The sequence below is a fragment of the Tympanuchus pallidicinctus genome, unplaced genomic scaffold, assembly GCF_026119805.1.
Source record: "Tympanuchus pallidicinctus isolate F22 unplaced genomic scaffold, pur_lepc_1.0 scaffold5, whole genome shotgun sequence".
Taxonomy (NCBI): domain Eukaryota; kingdom Metazoa; phylum Chordata; class Aves; order Galliformes; family Phasianidae; genus Tympanuchus; species Tympanuchus pallidicinctus.
This window is the reverse complement of record NW_026294769.1, coordinates 63,406,736-63,424,804: the sequence shown is the minus strand read 5'-3', so window position 1 is coordinate 63,424,804 and position 18,069 is coordinate 63,406,736. Positions and strand designations below refer to the sequence as shown.

Genomic DNA, 18,069 nt, shown 5'->3' with positions numbered 1-18,069 from the left:
CCTGGAGGAAACCCTGAATGAGTAAATTGCACGCAGCAAAATATGATGACCACAAGCTGCTATGTGCTTAAATCCTGGAGAGTACTAACTGACTCCCAGGCCTGTGTCAGTGGGATTACGTAAGACAAACAAAATCATCCATCACAAATCTTGTGAATGCTAAACTAGTGAGTATGACTAAGCAAGCTGAGTGAAATTCAAACATTATTACGAGATTTATTGGTGGATTTATGACACTGGTAAAGCAACACAGAGCTAAACCACGTCCTGATTATTTCTTTGCATGTCTGTAACTTTTTAGGGCAGCCTTTCTCTGACTGTCCTCCGTTTCTTCCCCTCATTGGATAGATAAAAGGGAACTTTATCTGCTCCTTTGGAACATAAACACTGAAAATAGTTCCTGAAATGAATTAAAGGGTTTGACAGGTAAAGAAGAAAATCAGTAATTGATATTACTCCTTTCCTACTAGAAACTCAAAGAGACTACAAAGGATTGCATGTTAAGGTTCCAGAAAAATCTACTTTGCATTTTTCTGAGAAATCTAGTATGCAAACACGTATTCAGCAAGTAATTCTCATTACAATTCTAATAGTTCAATCTCCTTGTGTAAAGAAAAACTGTAGCCTCTCTGTTTTACATCTTCAGAGAGGTGTACACCTATTAGATTATGTTCAACAAGATCTAACAGAGATCTTATTTTCCTGCACACAACATACACCAGTGTCAATCTTTTTTCTGCATTGTGGCTGTTCACAAAGTTTGTTGGTAAACCTGGACAAAGGTTCAGCTCAGGCCTTTCTTTATATTTCCACTTTCAGGTTACCGACCTTCACTACCAAACCTTTCAGACTACCTGCTGTTGATACTTAGAGTCTTAAAGTCTACCTCCATCTCATATTCTGTATTTCTACGTTTCACTATAAGAAGAAACTACCCACAAACACTTTCTAATTTACTTCGGTTTCATTCCTCAGATGTCTACTCAGATCTCTGATATGCTATAGAAAGAAAATAATAAAGCATTCTGAAGGTGTTTTCCAGTACATTCTCTAATTCCTGTTCAGATTGCCGCAGTCATACAGACAGCAATTATCACCTGCATTACTGCTTATTTTGATTGTACATAACTCCAAGAGAGGCATTCTCTTTACAACTCATGGTCTTAACAGGAACTCTAGATATCCTAAATACTCTAGTAATAATACAAACGGCATTATAATCTTAATATTATAATATAAATAATCATTAAAATAATAATAATTAACAAAGAAGTGACTGGAAATTAAACAAGGGGTGTATTCTGCTGGAATTTTCAACTGAAGTGCTCAGAATCTGAAATATAAACAATGAGAGAATGACAGTTTGCATCTTAGACAGTTTCTAGGTTATCCTCATAAAGCCATGGAGATAAACTAAACCACAGGTATAGCGAAAAACAACTGAATAAATTAGAACAGATAAGAATATATTTGTAACAAATGAAAATGTGATTGCATTTCATATTTATTTCTAGCTAGAAGTGTCTCTTAAGTCACTTTTAAATATTAAGTAGTAGCATTATGCATATTTTGTGTGTCTGTATACATTTCACACACCTATGACTCACTTTTATTCTTTTGTATAGCAAGTGGGCTAGTCTTCAAACGAGTGGCTAATTTTAACCTGTCAGTTTCTCACACAAAGGCAAGAAGGCAAACTATAATTTTTGTAGTTTTCTATCAGGATAAAGAAAAAAACCATTTAAACTGCGTGATTTCTATCATCTGAAATGATTAATACTTGCACATGTCAAACTACTACTTCTAACACACTATCAAAATGGTTCTTGATGCTACATGACCTTGGCGCATGATCAGATCAGATCTCAAAGTCAGCAGGGCTGGGCCCAGTTAGAACTTGACTAAGTGACTTCAAAGAAATACCAGGCACAATAGGAAATGATCCTGTTAGCTCAGTAAGTGTCTCTGCTTCAATAAATTAAACAATTCCTAACACTGTATTACGGGGTAAAATACAGCTGGAGATAAAATTTTGTGAGACTGAGACAAAAATGCAAATCTCAGATAATTTTATATGATCCATTTTCATGTTACTTTCAAAATGGCAAGATTAGATTTTACAGAGAATCAAAGAATTATTGAGGATGGAAAACATCTCTTGAGACCATTTAGTATAGTTTCTCTGTTCAGTCAGGCTCAGCTACAGCACATTGCTGACGACCACATCCAGTTGGGTTTTAAATATCTCCACAGATGTAGATTCCACAGTCACTCTGGACAACTTCATCCAGTGTTTGACATGACAGTAAAACAGTGCTTTCTTTTGTTTCTTTCAATGTTTTTTTAATTTGTGCCCATTGGCTCTTGTCCTGTCAGTGGGATCCACTGAGGAAAGTCTGGGTTCCTCTTCTTCATTCCTTTCCACCAGGGATTTTTACACATTCCTAGGATTTCCTCTGAGTCTTTAATACTGGCTGAGCCTCTCATCTTATGAAAGATGCTTCAACCACTTCATCACGGTTGCGGTCATTTGCTGGACTTACTTCAGTAACTCCCCATCTCTCATTTACTGCAGAGTCCAGCACTGGACATAGCATTCCACATGTGGCTACACCAGTACTGAGCTGAGGGGAAGGATCACTAGCTGGCAAAGCTCTGCCTAGCACAGCCTGGAGGTGCTTCTGTAAGGGTGCATTGCTGGCACATGCCTCACTTGTTGTTTACCAAGACAATCAGGTCCTTCTCTACCAAGTGCCTGGGTTTATGCATGCCCAATGGCAGAACTTTGCACTTGCCTTTTCTGAACTTCAGGAGGTCAAACATGATTTCCCCTTCCTAAACCTATGCTGATAGAAAATCAACGGAATCATTGAGAAAGTAACATACAGATGCTACCTTCAAATATTTGGTACTGATGGGAATTACATGCTGTTATGTGTTGTCCCACCAAATACTCCTCTCATAAAATAATTTTCAGCTACAAACCTTATTTTTAAAGCTTAGTTCCCACAGCCAAAACTTAGGAGAGTTCTAACTTAGTGTTCAATACAACTGACTTCAAAGTTCAGCCCAGAGACAAATAAAGCCTTGCTCAGTGTTTAAAGACCTGCAGAGCATTCAGACTCAGGAACTTAGCCCAGAATTAATTCAAACAAATTAATTTAAAACAAATGCATTAAAAGGAGCTAAACTTAAAAAGACTCCCTTCTCTAGCTCTTCTTCACAAAGACTAATGTTTACATGGTATGATTAAAAACAGACAGTCAAATCCATAGCAAACATGATTAGGATACTCACGTGTAGTTTCAGTTCCACGGAGGCCCTCACTAGCAGCATTTGAGTATATTGCAAATACAGCTATCTGGTATTCAGTTAAAGACATCAGGTTTTTCAAAACTGCTGTTGATAAACTTCCATCTACCACAACCTGTTTAGAAGAAAGTTCAACTAAATATGCATATGGCAAATTAACTGTATAGCTACCGAATCCAATTCATATAATGAATTTACTCTTGCTACCTTTGTGTACAGTAAGGCATCTGAAAAAAGTATGTGCATAATTCAAACGTTTAGCTGATGGGAGTATCCATTCAGAATAAAGACACTATTTAGAAGAGTGTATGCAGTGCAGTTTAACTTTGTGTATTGGTCACTTTTTAACAAAATTACTACATTATCAGAAATATTCCTTTAGTACTACATACATAAACACAAGTTGACTTTGATGCATGGCCATGCTAAATCCAATGTTTCTAGTGAAAAAAGTAATTAAATATATCCTTAGCAAAATCCTTTTCTTTTTCTACATTTCTGTTTACTTTCGTGAGGTGTCAGTCAAAGCCAAAATCTTGTTCTACTGCATTTTTTGCCCACCTCCAGAATGCCTCTAATTCCTATCAAAGTAAGCATCTCATTACATTTTCATTGATTAAATGTAGACATTCCAAAATGTAGACTCATATTTTCTTCTTTTTCTGAATTATTTGTACTGAGAACCCAAAATACGGCTTACCATCACCTCATACTTCTATTTTTGCAAACAGAATTGCACAGGGGAAGTTGCTACAGTTTGTTTCAAGTATCTGTATGTGCAAATAAAAATATAGGCACCTTACTGAAGGCACAATTCACCCCTACCCTCAAAAGTGCTCACACATTTATAACACATTTACTTTATACTACATGACAGAAATGCAACATGGCCACTGACCTTCAGCCCTATCATACATGACCAGATTTATAGTATGCCTCAAAGCCCAAACAGGCAATTTTGTGGTAGATTTAAATCAGGCCATGGATTTTCTGTCGGGTTAGTTCTTCCTATCAAAAACTTCTGGGAAGCCTGTATCCTCTTACCTCTTCAGGCTGTCCTCCTCGAGTGGGATAATACACAACTCTGTATTTTTCCACTTTGCCTGGAGCATGAGTCCAGCTGACACGGAATCCTCTAGCTGTTATATCAGACGTGACCAAATCAGTGGGAGCTCCAAGTGAAGCAGCAATTGTTCCTAGGTTACGGACAACAGAAATTTCTTATTCTCCTCTGCAAAATGATTATTTGGTTTGCTGGATTTACTGAAGCTGCAAAGATCTCTCCTCATCAGTAAATCTAACAATTGGCTACTGTGCTTTTATTTAGGTAAGTTGCAATGGAAACAAACAGTTAATAGTAATAATGAACACTGCACATGGAGTTCCTAAAGAACTAAGGCTCTCTAATATTGCAAAAAGCTTTATATGAAATAGGAAAAAATACAGAACTAAGCCTTCCTGTCCTTCCTCCTACCACACGTTCCAGCCTCTTTTTCTTTTTTTTTTTTCCCTCCCCAGGTGTCTTCCTCCCAGTTATGAAAAACATCCATGTACATAAAGAGCTGTGATCTCCTGTGTTATTCTGCAGGTCAGAAATTGATATACTGGCTGTCAGCACACTCAAAAGATATACTCAATGGCCATCTTCTCCAGCAATCGTTTCTCTCCACAAAGATGTCTCATCTATTCATGCTTTTTCCATCATTTCCCTCTCATTTTCTCAATTTACTGCTCGTTCCATTCACAAGACAGCACTAATATTTTCTTTCAGTCTCAAGCTGAACCAAAACTGAAAAACAGTGAAACCACACTAATATACATTTTTTACTGAATTAGGTAGAAATGTGTGAAAGATAGTTTTCCGTACTTATTGAAAAATTATTCAGCATTTCTGTGATATCACAGAATCACAACCCAAGCAATATGAGCAAATTCCACTGAAGCCATAGAGATAGAATTTTCTCAGGTAGGACTGTTACTCTGACAAATTCCAGCATTTTCTCATAGACATTTCTTTCGTTCAGAAAAGCGAAAAACATTATAATTGGAGAGGCTTTTTTTTCTTTTTAATATAGGAACAGTGTTGTCCACCACCACCTATTCTTACACTCTAAAATATATTTGAGAAATGTACTAAATGAGCAAGAAAAACAACTATCAGGAAGATACAAAGCAATCTTAAAACCTGCAAATTTCAATAACTTAGGCAACAATAAAAATAGCAATTTAAGAGATGGAAAGAACAGCACAGACGCAACAATTCCATGCACAGCTGTTAAAGCAATTCACCTCCAAAGCTGTGTATTATTATTTTTTCCCCCTGCTCAGTACTTGGAGATAAGCATAGCAGAATGAATGGTTGGGGTTTTTTGATTGTTTTTTTTGTTTGTTTGTTTGCTTGTTTTGGTTTTGTTGTTGTTTGTTTTGTTTTGTTTACTTGTTTACTACAAAATATTACAGTGTTTTGCACAATCAAAGAAAAAGAGCCAAAGAGCAAAGATATTGAAACAAGAAAAAAACATACCTGGGAAGACAAATTCCCTGATAGTTTACCTTCTTGTGAGCAAAGGAATATCCAGCTTGACTCAAATACCCAAAGCCAGCTTAGAACTGCAGATATTCAGAAAAGGATTTGTAGCTGGAAGTTGATACCAAGTTAGATTAATTCTTACTCACCTTTGATTTCCTTTTCCTGTTCCTCTACTCGTGAACACACTGTTCTGGTAAGACCTTCGACAATAGTATTCATGAAGTTGAAGTCAGCAACATTGTAAACATGTGTACTGTCAGGTTCAGAAGCAATTTCTTTGAGTTCATTTATATCTGCATTCTTCACACCTTTATTGAAAACAAAAACAAAGAGAATATTTGAAACACAAAAGAAAAAATATCTTGCCTTGATAGAAACTCATTAAAAATTAATAAAATCCAGCTCTTTCTATCTGTTTTAATAATCAACTATAACTTCATTGTTAAGATGTTACTTCAAAATGTTGAATTCTGCCAGCATATCTGGCATTTTTCCAACTGTCTCTTGATAGTATTGCATGAATGCATCCCAGTAAATTCCAGTTACAGTTGTAATGTGCTGGGAAACATACTAAAGAAGATTTAATTTAAGGATTATAGTGACTGGATATAGATATAAAATAGCACTTACTTAATATACAGGATAACAGATAGAAATACACCGAAGTTTAATGGCACACTACATATAGATAAGGCAGAATACACACCGATGGCAAACAGCTCAATGCCTGCATCCCGTAGGTTTTTAGCAGGAGGGATAACATCATCTTGGGATTTCCCATCAGTGATCAATATACCAATTTTAGATACCCCGGGCCTTGCACCAGCTTCCGGCTTAAAACTGTTCTCCAAAATGTAAGTTAATGCAAGACCTGAAAAAAGAAGCATTTTATGATGGAAAAATATCCATTATTTTTTTCTCAGATCACAATGTCTATATCTCCACTCAGTTTATAGATCCTGAGAAACCTTTCCATGAAGAATGAGTACGAAAGAATAGCTTATTTAGTGAAAGAATATATTTCAACGGGAAACTGAACTGCGGAGATGACATTCATTTTTAGCAGTCTTTTAATCAATCAATGTATTTTAGTCTGGCTATGGAAGCCCAAGTTGACTTTCCTATAAACTTGACATTTTTAGTTTCTCTGACCCACTACAATCACTTTTACAAAAACAAAGGCTGTTGAAGAAAAGCAGCATTTGGATAAGGCATTCTCCTGATAAGAAAGTTACTATTTTTAACAGCTACTTTGATGACACTGGAGTTGTATTGAGACTGTATTTATCCTAGGTAGACAGGCCTCCATTTATCCCACACTGGGGCTTTCCTTCTGCGGATTTAGTACTCTACTACAATTAGGTCAGTAGAAATCTAAAAATCCCAGCAAAACATATGAACAGTTACTACTGCCAGTTGTCAGATATTAAAGCAGCATTCTTTCCTTCCCAGAAGAAAACTTTGCGCAAGAACTTTATGAATGGATTTTGCACTTTCTTTTTCACAGGTAGAAGATTTCACTTCATCCACAGATAGTCTGTGTATATTCTGTTTTATGAGACCTTTTCTTGACTAGAAAGAAGTGGAGCCAGTAAGATAAGCACTTCAGAAATACTAAACAGACATTGGATTAAGCCATTAGCATGCTGCAAAACAAACATCCATTTTATAGAAAGATCTAAAACTTCTCAGTTTGTGCAGCTGGACATTTTTTATTTTAATAAAGTGCTGAAGTTAAAACATACACTGTACCTGTTAGTGTATTCCCTCCTTTATATGGTAGATTACGGACTGCATCCAATACAGCATCTTTTGTGCCATAAGCATTCAAATGCCATTCAATTCGGGGATCACCACTGTACTGTGCAAGACCTGATATACCAAAATAAAAGTGCTGCATTAGAAAATAAAGCAATTTTTTTCAAGTATCTGTACTATACACATGTGGTTACTAGCAGCTTGCAACTGCAACAGGAAAATTGTATTGCTTGATGCTAAAAAGAACTATAGTAGTATAATGTTGTTCTTAGTGGCAACTCCTTTCACTTTCAAAATCTTTCTTTTCAAGTGCTAAGATAATTAAATATCGTGACAAAAAATGATACTTTACCTACTCTTGTTTTGTCAGATCCCACATTGAAAGCAGAAACGAGATTTTCTAGGAACAGTCGAACAAGTCTGAAATTGAATCGGCCAATACTCCAGGAACCATCTACTAGAATCACAATATCTGCAATAGCTGGAGTTTTACAGGTAAACAGGTTTCCTGTAAATCATTAAGATGAAAACAAAATCTTTAATTAAATAATAAAACTGTAACTACACAGTTTTATACATTCTTCTCAGTAAGACTACCAGGTTGTCTTCCAGGGGCGAAGTGAGAAGAAAGCAAAATCACTAAACATATCTGTCCTAAGTTCCATAATAGAATAGTTCGGCCATGATTGATTCAGCTGTTCAAAATTACTCTTTGGAGACCTACGAGAAAGAAATGCTGCTTCTAAAAATACAGTATTTCAGAAAGAGAAAGGTAACTGTCATATAATGCAACCAAACCTGTTGTTCATTTCCACATATTCACAAGAATATACACGTGATACAGAATTTCTGACGCTTAATTTTCAGTTTGGACAATGCAGAGAGCTCCAAGAGTTATCTAGACTCCTTTTACAGTCAGTATAGAAAATCGGATATTTGCATAGCTCATCTCAACCACTCTGAAGAAAACTTCTTCAGCTGTCATTAGAGACTTCTAAACTTAAGTAAATCTCACCCTTGGAGTCTAGAGTAAAAATGAAGGCCAATTGAATAAGCTGAAGGAGGTTAAACTGAAGGAGGATGCATTTAATACAGCAAAGGTAAAATACAATAAATTTGAATTCAAATTCACAAACTGTATATGAACTAGTACCATATAATGATTAATTTGATGCCTCTTTTATGGATGTATGAAAATGTAAGCAAAAAGACAATAAAAAAATCAAAAGAAAAGACCTGGTGAAAATCAGTAGAGATGGTAAGTATTAGTAGTCTCTATGGTTTAGCTAACCAAGGGAGAAATCTGAGGAAATGGGATCAGAGTTTATACACAAACTACAAGATTAATAAGGCAGCTGTTAGAGAAATGAATTGTTAATAAATTGAGAAGCCTAAGAAGATGTTACCATATTCAGTTAGGGAAAATGACTGGAAAGCAAAGAACTGGAATGCATCCCATGGAAGTGTGTGAGGAATGTTTTCCGTAATCTCAGACAGAATAGCCAAAACCCACAGAAGTGGTTGCATTACTGTAACAGTAAGGTTGCTGAAAGTAAGGTTGAAGTGGAGGGAGGAAAAACGTATGATGTTACACAGGTATGTCAAACCAAAGCTTATGTTTGAAATATAAAAACAGCAAACCACCTACAAGACTGACTACAGCATAAGGATGGAAGAAGAAAAGCCAAAGTTAAGCATGCTATAAGAGATATCATGCGTGATAAAACACAGAAAGAAAAAACAACAACAAAAAACATGCTGACTAGTGAAGTAAGCTGCATCTCAACTTCTTCATCAGCACCCATTACATGAATTGGTTGACAAAGGATGCTAACATACAGGGTGGTACTGACAGCAATGATCAACTGAGTACAGAATTATTAGAAACAAGCTGATCTTGAGAGCAGATGCTCTGAAAATAAAAAAAATTATTCAGTGAGAAGTTATCAAAAAGGTGCACAGCATGAACTCACAAGGAGCTCTCCTATTAAAGAAAGAATAAATCACATTGTTAGCAAACCAACATTTCAATATCATGTTATTAATGACAATCTTATTATTAAAAGCAAAGCAATAACCTCATAGGCAAAAATAATCTGATGTGCAGAAGGACTTAAAAATTGCTCATTATTAAGAGTTAGATACTTTCTGTAGTGTAAATCCATTTAACGGGAATCACAATCCATACAGTTACAGTTAATGTCTTAAACATGTACTAAAAATGTCTTTAAACAAGAAAGGAACATTTCCTACGTGCAGTTAGCAGAGTAGAATGAGTTCTAAACGCATGACAAAAATTCCACTTACAAAGATGCCAAAATAAATATTTTATTTTAGTTTTTACAGTACAAGACAACGCTATTTGAACTGGCAACACATTTTAAAATGTAAACACTGGGGGAGATTTAGTAAGCATCAGAAAAATTTTAAATTGGAAGATAAATCCAAAGGAGATCCAAATCTTTCTATCACTGAAGTCAACAGGAAAACTCCCATTGATTTCAGTGGGACTGAAATCTGCCTTTTTGTGATTTAACTGGAACTTACTGGTCATGGCAAAATCTGTGTTTTAAATATCCTTTCCAAATAAACTTCCTCTTAATGAGCCTGCCTTACTTGAAGCATTTCTCTTCCATTGGCCATAAGGTTCAATTATGCCATTCCTGCACTGGCCCTGACTAGCTTCTAAAGCTTCAAATAACTACTGGCAAAGTAAAATGCTACTCAGCACCAGTAAGAATGAGCCCCTGACACACATCCAAGCAGCTGCACTGCAGCACAGATGTATCTTTTCAGTATGATCCTAGCAGTTGAATTGTATAGCTTAGTGAGGATAGCAGGATTTGTGTGGCTGCATAACCCTTCAAAACTATGACTTTATGCTAACTGTGAAGCCCAAGCTGTATTATTTTCTTATCAACCAGTTTTGCATGCAAAGTTTAATACTGCTGTTATAGCTTTGTGAACAGAACTCTTTATTGGTTCTAGTAAATCCATTCAGTGCAGCAAAGATCAAAGAATAAAGAAAACAATAATCGCATTCCTTTCAATATTTTATTTCCACATCATCAGATCAGTGTAAATAGCATCATTCAATTATTTTTTGTTAGCATGTGTGGTGTGATCCAAGATTGTACTGCAATGTGAAAATACGATTCATTCTTCGTAGATAGGAGATACTTGTTGAATCTTTTCTGCATAAAACATTTAGGTTTTGTTACTTCTGTACACCCACTATTTGCTTATGTTTTCTCCTTGTTGTACTTAATAGAACTGCAGAAAGATCCCTAAAATGGAATAAACAACAGTGAGATATTAAATAGAATAACATCCTGTACAGAAATTTTCATAACCTGATAGGAATAAAAACACCACATATCATCCTAGCTTATAAAGTTATTCTAAAAGACACACTGTGCAGTGACTAATTCACACACCCCACTGAGAACAGCCAGTTTCCATTACCAGTTCCAGCAAAAGTCTTTTTCCAATGATCTTCTCATACAACCATACATAGTCATGGATTCTTATAGTGTTCGAGGATAATTATGAAATTTTTGAACATCAGAACATAACTTCAACAGGCAATTTTCCTCAAAGACATCTCTTGAATAAGGATGAAAGCATATAATTTCATATAAAAATTATTTCAAAACCCAGCGCTTCAGTGCATTGCAAACTTCGTCACTGCAATCAGGTTGTGCTATTCATTTCCCTTTCACCCACTTATTAAGAAAACTGGTAGAACACCAGTTCCAAGATCAGGATAGTAGGGAGGTGACCTGTTACCTGATCTTGTATAATGTCTCCTAATCTTACATAGATAGCATTTTTCTAGTTCTACTCCAAGTATGGCAATATACACCAAACAGTAACAGAGCCTGCAATTTTTCAATTAGGGAAAATGACGGAAATGACACAACCAGAAGTCAGAAGGCAGGCTTCTCTCCAGTGCATCAGCTGGGGGAGTTTCTCAAGGAGAAAGTAACAAATTCCCTATCCTTCTATAACAAATTTACAGTCTTCCTCGTATTATTGGCAAAAGGAACTTGCCATTCTGTCAAGCAGTTCACTGAAGAGGAAGGAGCTCAGTCTGCTCACTTCCTCACAAATGAAGGGAAAAACTTTAAGAGGCTTAGCGTTTCACCCTTAAAGACACCAGCTCAGAACTGTAAGGCTTGTGTGTTCAGACAAGCTATTTGCACAAAACCTACTTCAGTATTGCCCACAGTCATGTCATCATCATTAGAAAAAATGAATTTAACTGCCTTTGTTTCAAGGAAATCTTTCAAAGAATAGCCATCATTGAAATAATTTTGCATCTACCAAATGAAGTTTCCTTCCTTTGATCCCTCAAGGCTCCAGGCATTAAAGATGACTCAGTTGCCTGCAATTCCACTGTTTAAGTTCTAATTGCACTACCAAGACCCATGTCAGAATTTGGCTTCCGTTGAAGCCAATGATGGCAATGCTGAGAAAGTTATGCAGCTTGATCCTTCTGAAAAAATGGAGCATTACTGGAGCCTACAAAACGTGACCCCTGAGACATCCCATGAAGGAAATGGAGCACAGAGTTGGACTGGGAGGGGTTCTGGCAGCAGTGAGGATGCATGGAACAAAGCAGGGTCTGCAAGCTTCTGAGAACACCAACTACCCCTCCATGGCTACATTTTCAACCTGCTATTATTATCTTTTTCATACACGCATTCCATGAGTTTAGAAACAATGTCAAAAAAACAAAAAGCCTTAATCAGAAACAAATAGAAAAATGATGATTTTTAGGTCATAGTGGCTCTTTGACGCTTGGAGTTAATACTGCTAATATTTGAAAGTTCTTTGAAAAACAAAGGGAGAAGCAGCAAATAGAGGCACTGCCACACAGGGAGATTCAGTGTCTTACAAGAACCAGTTCAATTTGCATGTAGCTATGATATATTTTGCAGAAACACATTTGATATTTTTCCTCCCTTTGGTATGAAACTGTTCTCATTTTCAAGAGCCAAAACACACACTTCTGCTAGGACAAGTTAAGTCTATAATTCTTTCCGAGTCTGCAATACTTCTTTTCCTTTCTTATTCCTTTTCACAGTGGAAAAGTCAAATAATGTAAGGGAAGAAAGTTCAAGTGGAGGTCAATAATAGCAAGGTATGATGGGGAGAGTCCTTCATGGGGTAACAAAGAGAAAAAGCCAAGACACTGACAGAAGTAAGTGAAAAATACCTTGTGAATAAAGCATGACCAACAAAGAAAAGTCAGTCCTCTACAGTGGTCAACAACACAGCAGCTGAGCAGAAGCACAAGTGAGGACAAGGGCAATATAATTCTACATTAGTTAATTATTACTTTTTTTTTTTTAAAGGGTTAAAAAATAGAGGGATACAAGACAGCATTCGGTTCCAAAATGCAGCAGCTCACTGGTTCACGCTTCTGATACTGATATTATTGCACTGGTGATATCATCATTGCACTTAGACCTCAGCTTAACAGATCCCATATGTCAGGCTATGGACCAGACAAACGAATACAACATAGCTGCTTTTCTTTGAACTAAATCCAAACATGGCTTGAATTTGAAAGGCTCAAATGCTGGAACATTGTTAGGTTGAAAGAGCAGCCCAATGAGGTTAGAAGCTCATCTCTGCTCCCTAAAAAAATCCTCAAATAAAATAAAGCAGCCAGCTCTTTCCCATGCACCATGTTCTGTTCTAGAACATGTCTATAGCCAAATTGGAAGTCCCACAGATTTGTTATTTTGGAGAGTTTCAACATTAGCATTTCCTGAATCTGTTGTCTAATCATGCTTAGAAGATTTTATGCACATTTGGCTGTGTATGCTTAACAGTATTTTGCTTCTTTCATGGAGCACACAGCCATAAATAAATATTGTTATTGAAAGTATACCTTTTGAATATAAAGCCACAAAACTAACTAGCAGTAGATGATAAAACACATTAATATGTCCATCTGCATTTAGTAGTAATAATTCTCAACTGTCAGAAAGAGAAGCATACTTTTCTTTTCTATGCATCTTTCCATACACACTGAGTAACAGTTGTACTTCTGCAGCAAGCCCCAGCTTATTGAAAAGTTCAAGGATTTCATCCTACAAAGCCTTGTAGAACTTTCTTCCTACACCCTAGCTTTCCAATTTACTTGAGTGACAGAATAAATGTGAAGAATAACTATGAAACAAAACACTAATGTTTTCTGGCAGATCACTGTTGATTGACAGCACAGAAGCACCTTCCAAATATCAGCAACAAACTCCCTTTTTCTGTGTACATAGATAGAAAAAATATGTTAAACCACTTTGCATTTAAACTGAGTTCAATGTATTTATTTTAAGAACTCTTTTAACTAGGCAACAGCAATACAGAACGAAGCATACTGCAGAAATCTTTCCTGAAATTGAAGTTCAATATGACAAGATACTATGTCCACTCAGTCACAATCATTTACTCTGAGGATCTTCCACAAACCCTCCTACAAAAGTATTCTGCAGAATACAGAATATTTGTTTGCTCTCAGCTCTGCATCTGACTGCATTAACGTTTTAAATGCTCTCTGAAAGTCTTAATGACTTTTTAAGATAGAGAATGATGCGTTTCTATTATTATTGTTATCCACATTCTTATGTATCAAATACTCTCTTATTTAAGGGTTATTTTTTCCATTTGATTTAGTGAATCATAAAGTCTTTGAGACCATTTTCTCTGCCTATCTAGAGGGTAGTTACTCAGGGGACTGCAGACAAAAGTAGTTTTCAGAAATCCTGAATATTAATTAAGTTGTACATGTTAATTCCTTTAAACCACGATAGAGAGCTGGTTTACTCCTGACCTTGTAAATAAAACACAGCTTTAATGTAACAAGTAAGGTAGTAGAAAAGAGATTACTTGGCTGTAATCAAAATGAAACTCCTGGCCCTTATCTAAAACTATGTTTGTTCTTCAATATGCACACATATACTTAAATCACCTCAGTTTCTGAAAAGCAGGGTGAAGGCAACCATTAAAATTTCAGTTATTCCAGAGTTTTATGGAGCTCAATAAAGGGTCTTTTTCGCTTTTTTTCCCCACACAACAGTTGTTCGATATTCAATAAATAATTCTTCAGTTGTTCTTGCTTTTTTTTTTTTCCCTCCCAATAATCACTGCATCATAAAGACATAATTACATTCTATTCCATCAATTTTAGGGTTTCCCAACCCCTGTCTGTTTTCCATTCTCAGATTAATAAAATATTAATATTAGGCTTGCAAAGGATCTCCCATTTGGCTGAGACAAAATATGAGCTTCAGAGCGTCATTCTCCTTTTTTAAGACACAGGGAAGCAGAACTGCCATACCAAAGTCATAAAAGTAACTCAACCAAGCTCTGACAGATACATTATCATTGCTTCCAACTGATGCTTATTGCTACTTCTTAACAGAACAAAGAAACATTCAACATTATGAAACTTAAGGCAGAAACATCTGCCATAGTTTGACATCACCTGTCTGCCCCCTGGGCATTGAACTGAATTTGAATGTTGAGCCTGACAGATGCTGGAGGCTGGGACAGGAGTGATGAGATACGAGTGATATTTTACAGGCTACAGCCAATTTAGTCTTTTCAAAAGAGCTACCATCCCATGCACAAAATTTACAGCTTTACTCCCTTCATCATTCTTACGAAAGATCAGTGCAAAAGACAAGAAATTTTTAGTACTACATAAACAAGCCAATCCCAAAGACCCCCCGAAGCTAACATTTGCTCCTGAAACACAGCTGTTTGCACCACTCAGTAGACCTCCTTCTGCTGACTTCCTGCATACAAGGTAATCTAATATGCTCAGACATTAAGGTTGCACTCCAGAGGAGCACGGGCTTGATAGAGGATTCCAGAAGAGCAAGGTATGAGAATACCACAGCTCCATTCGTTGAAGAATAATGAGCCAAACAGACACATACAAAACCTAGCAGCTGGATAAAGAAAAAGGATTCCCTCATTATGCGCTGACAGACAAGTACAGTCAGTACCAATAACCAGACAGGCAAGACCAGAGAGAATACCTACTAGAAGGAAAACAAGGACTACTCTGCCATGTGAATAAATTCTGTTTCAGCAACTAAAAAACAGTTTTCATACCAAGAGGTGGAGCTTAACTTAACACTAAGGCCTACTAAGCATACAGGGCACTAGGCAAAAAGTGCTGGTAACAAAGCCAGAATCAGAGTTAACAGGTCCAGAAAGAGCACAAAGACCTTTATAATAAGTAGTGATGGTGGAAATGACCCTGAACTCACCTCTCCTCGCTACAAGTTCCTGCTTAATGTTTATCAACAGTGTTAGTATCAGATGAACAAGACAAACTGTGGAACAAATCTTCCCTCTCAAAGTGTAAGGAGCACCCCTTAAAAGGAACTTGTACAGCAAACAGCTCAAAAGCAAAAGACTTAGTACCTTCTAGCTGCATTTACGAGAAGGCCATGTGCTCTCAAGGAGCACAGTCCCAGAAAACAGATACCAAATGTTAGTCTTAATCTCATGTGCTGTTGCCAAGAGCACAAAGCAATGCTGCTTAGTGACAGATTAATGTGTTGATGCATCAGTCTTTTATGATTATAGCTTTCTTACAAGAGAGTCTCAGTCTTCCACCTTGGTGTTTATTAATGCAGCAGAAGGTGCTGTTGCAATCTTTTACCACCTCACCATTGCTTTTTTTGTCTCATCCTTCCAAGACTGACACACAAATTTTAAATGCACTACTATGTAGGTTCAAATAGAAGTAAAAAGAATTCATGCTGGCACATGATTAAGAACTGTTAAGGAGTGCCTCTGCATAGTAGCAATGAAGTATTTAAGTAATGAAACATATCAACACAGACCCTGAATCTGACTTAAGGTAACAGTCTCTTGCTGCCAGCAGAATCAAACCATGCCAGTGCATTCTGACAATTGGATGGATGTTCAACAGCTAATAACTTGAAGAGCTGAAAAGCAGTCTGAAAAGAATAGCTGTTCACTCACCTGGGCTTCTATTAATCAGTCATTCAAGTATGAGAGCAATCTCCCATTTCAGGTAAGAACTGATTACACAAAGAAGTCAATGCCTTGAGGAAAACTACCAAAAAACCCCAAAGAGCCACATGGGGCTGGGGGAGGGTGTTCAGCTGGAAACAGTTCAGACTTACCAAGAAGTCCTTCCTGTGCTAACATACGAGCATACACAGCTTATAAACTAAGGGTTATTAACCTAAGATTTTGTAATTCAAGGGTTACAAACTGAACACACTGATATAGGAGCTGGATCATTTCATGACAAAGCTGAAAGGTTGTTTTTATCTACACTGGTTTAGTAGAAAGAGAGCTATAAATTGCACCTTTTTTTTTTTCTGAGCTACAGGTTCTGTGGACATCTGTCATCACTGTGTCTACTTTTCATAAAGCAGGTGTGTTCAAAGAGAGTTTCTAAAGAGGGACGAGGAGGGAGACTGTAAATAACAGAAAGGCAATCTGCCCAATCTTCAGCTTCTGACTGGCGTGGAACATTGTATGAGAGATAATACACAACAATAAACATGTATGTGATCATAACACACCAACAGAAGAAAAACAACACAGCTAGGATGAGAAGCCATGAGTTAAGCAGAATCCTAGGTGAAAAACTGAAACTGACCACACCTTCTAATATCAAGCTTTTCTTTCCTGAACAAACCTTTGAATCTCCAGTTAGCATCTTGGTTTTTCTCAAGAATATATTTCTCTCTTATTCAGTTGACTGCAACACACTTACAGGCAAACTCGTGGCCATTTACCTCTTAATAGATAAAGATGTTGAAAGGTGCCATATCTCAACGTCACTAGCATACTCTTTCTCCTTGAAGTAAATAGAAATAAAAACTGCCCTCTTTCATGTCTTTCCTTCCAAGTGGCCAATAGAAACCTGTGCTAATAGAAACATAATTCATACAGACTTCCAAGATACAGAAATAGCATAGAACGATTATCATTACAATGGATTATGGGCAACACAACTCTCCATTCTTCTTCTTCTAAGCCTATTTTTAAAGGTTCTTGTGGCCATAATGATGGTGGTGTTACAGAACCTGATGCTGCACGCACGGCTCCAATCACATACTCAATGGACCTTGGAGTCTGGGTTCTGTCAAGACAGTAACCATAGAATCACAGAATGGCTTGGGCAAAGTCATCCAGGGTATTGTATTCAAAATGAAAGAAGGGGTCTGATAAGTGCCCTGATTCCATTTATCTGATACTGGAGAACAGTCTCCTATACAACTGAGGGAAATATATATTACTAAAATCTGTAAATGTAGTAGCATGTTTGGTTTTCTCAAAATCTCAGAAGGATGGCAAAGAGAAAGCATTTAAGAGATCTGCTCATCTCAGTATTGATTCATCCTATCAGGTTTTCCAGCTGTGGGAGGCAGGAAGCAGGAGTGTGCCGAAGGATCATGGCCAGA

The 18,069-nt window shown here is 36.8% G+C and overlaps 1 protein-coding gene across 6 annotated transcripts in view; it reads right to left on the bottom strand.

Annotated features, from left to right (window-relative positions):
* The window catches only part of COL14A1 (collagen type XIV alpha 1 chain), a 116,078-nt gene that overhangs the window by 76,975 nt on the left and 21,034 nt on the right, over positions 1–18,069 (bottom strand). For all 6 annotated transcript variants that reach the window (XM_052703956.1, XM_052703954.1, XM_052703955.1 and 3 more), the window contains exons 6-11: positions 7,953–8,108; positions 7,595–7,714; positions 6,549–6,713; positions 5,989–6,150; positions 4,357–4,508; positions 3,298–3,427 (exon numbers count right to left, since the gene is read on the bottom strand). In XM_052703956.1, the coding sequence (XP_052559916.1) occupies positions 3,298–3,427; positions 4,357–4,508; positions 5,989–6,150; positions 6,549–6,713; positions 7,595–7,714; positions 7,953–8,108 (885 nt within the window). The remainder of the gene's footprint in view (positions 1–3,297; positions 3,428–4,356; positions 4,509–5,988; positions 6,151–6,548; positions 6,714–7,594; positions 7,715–7,952; positions 8,109–18,069) is intronic.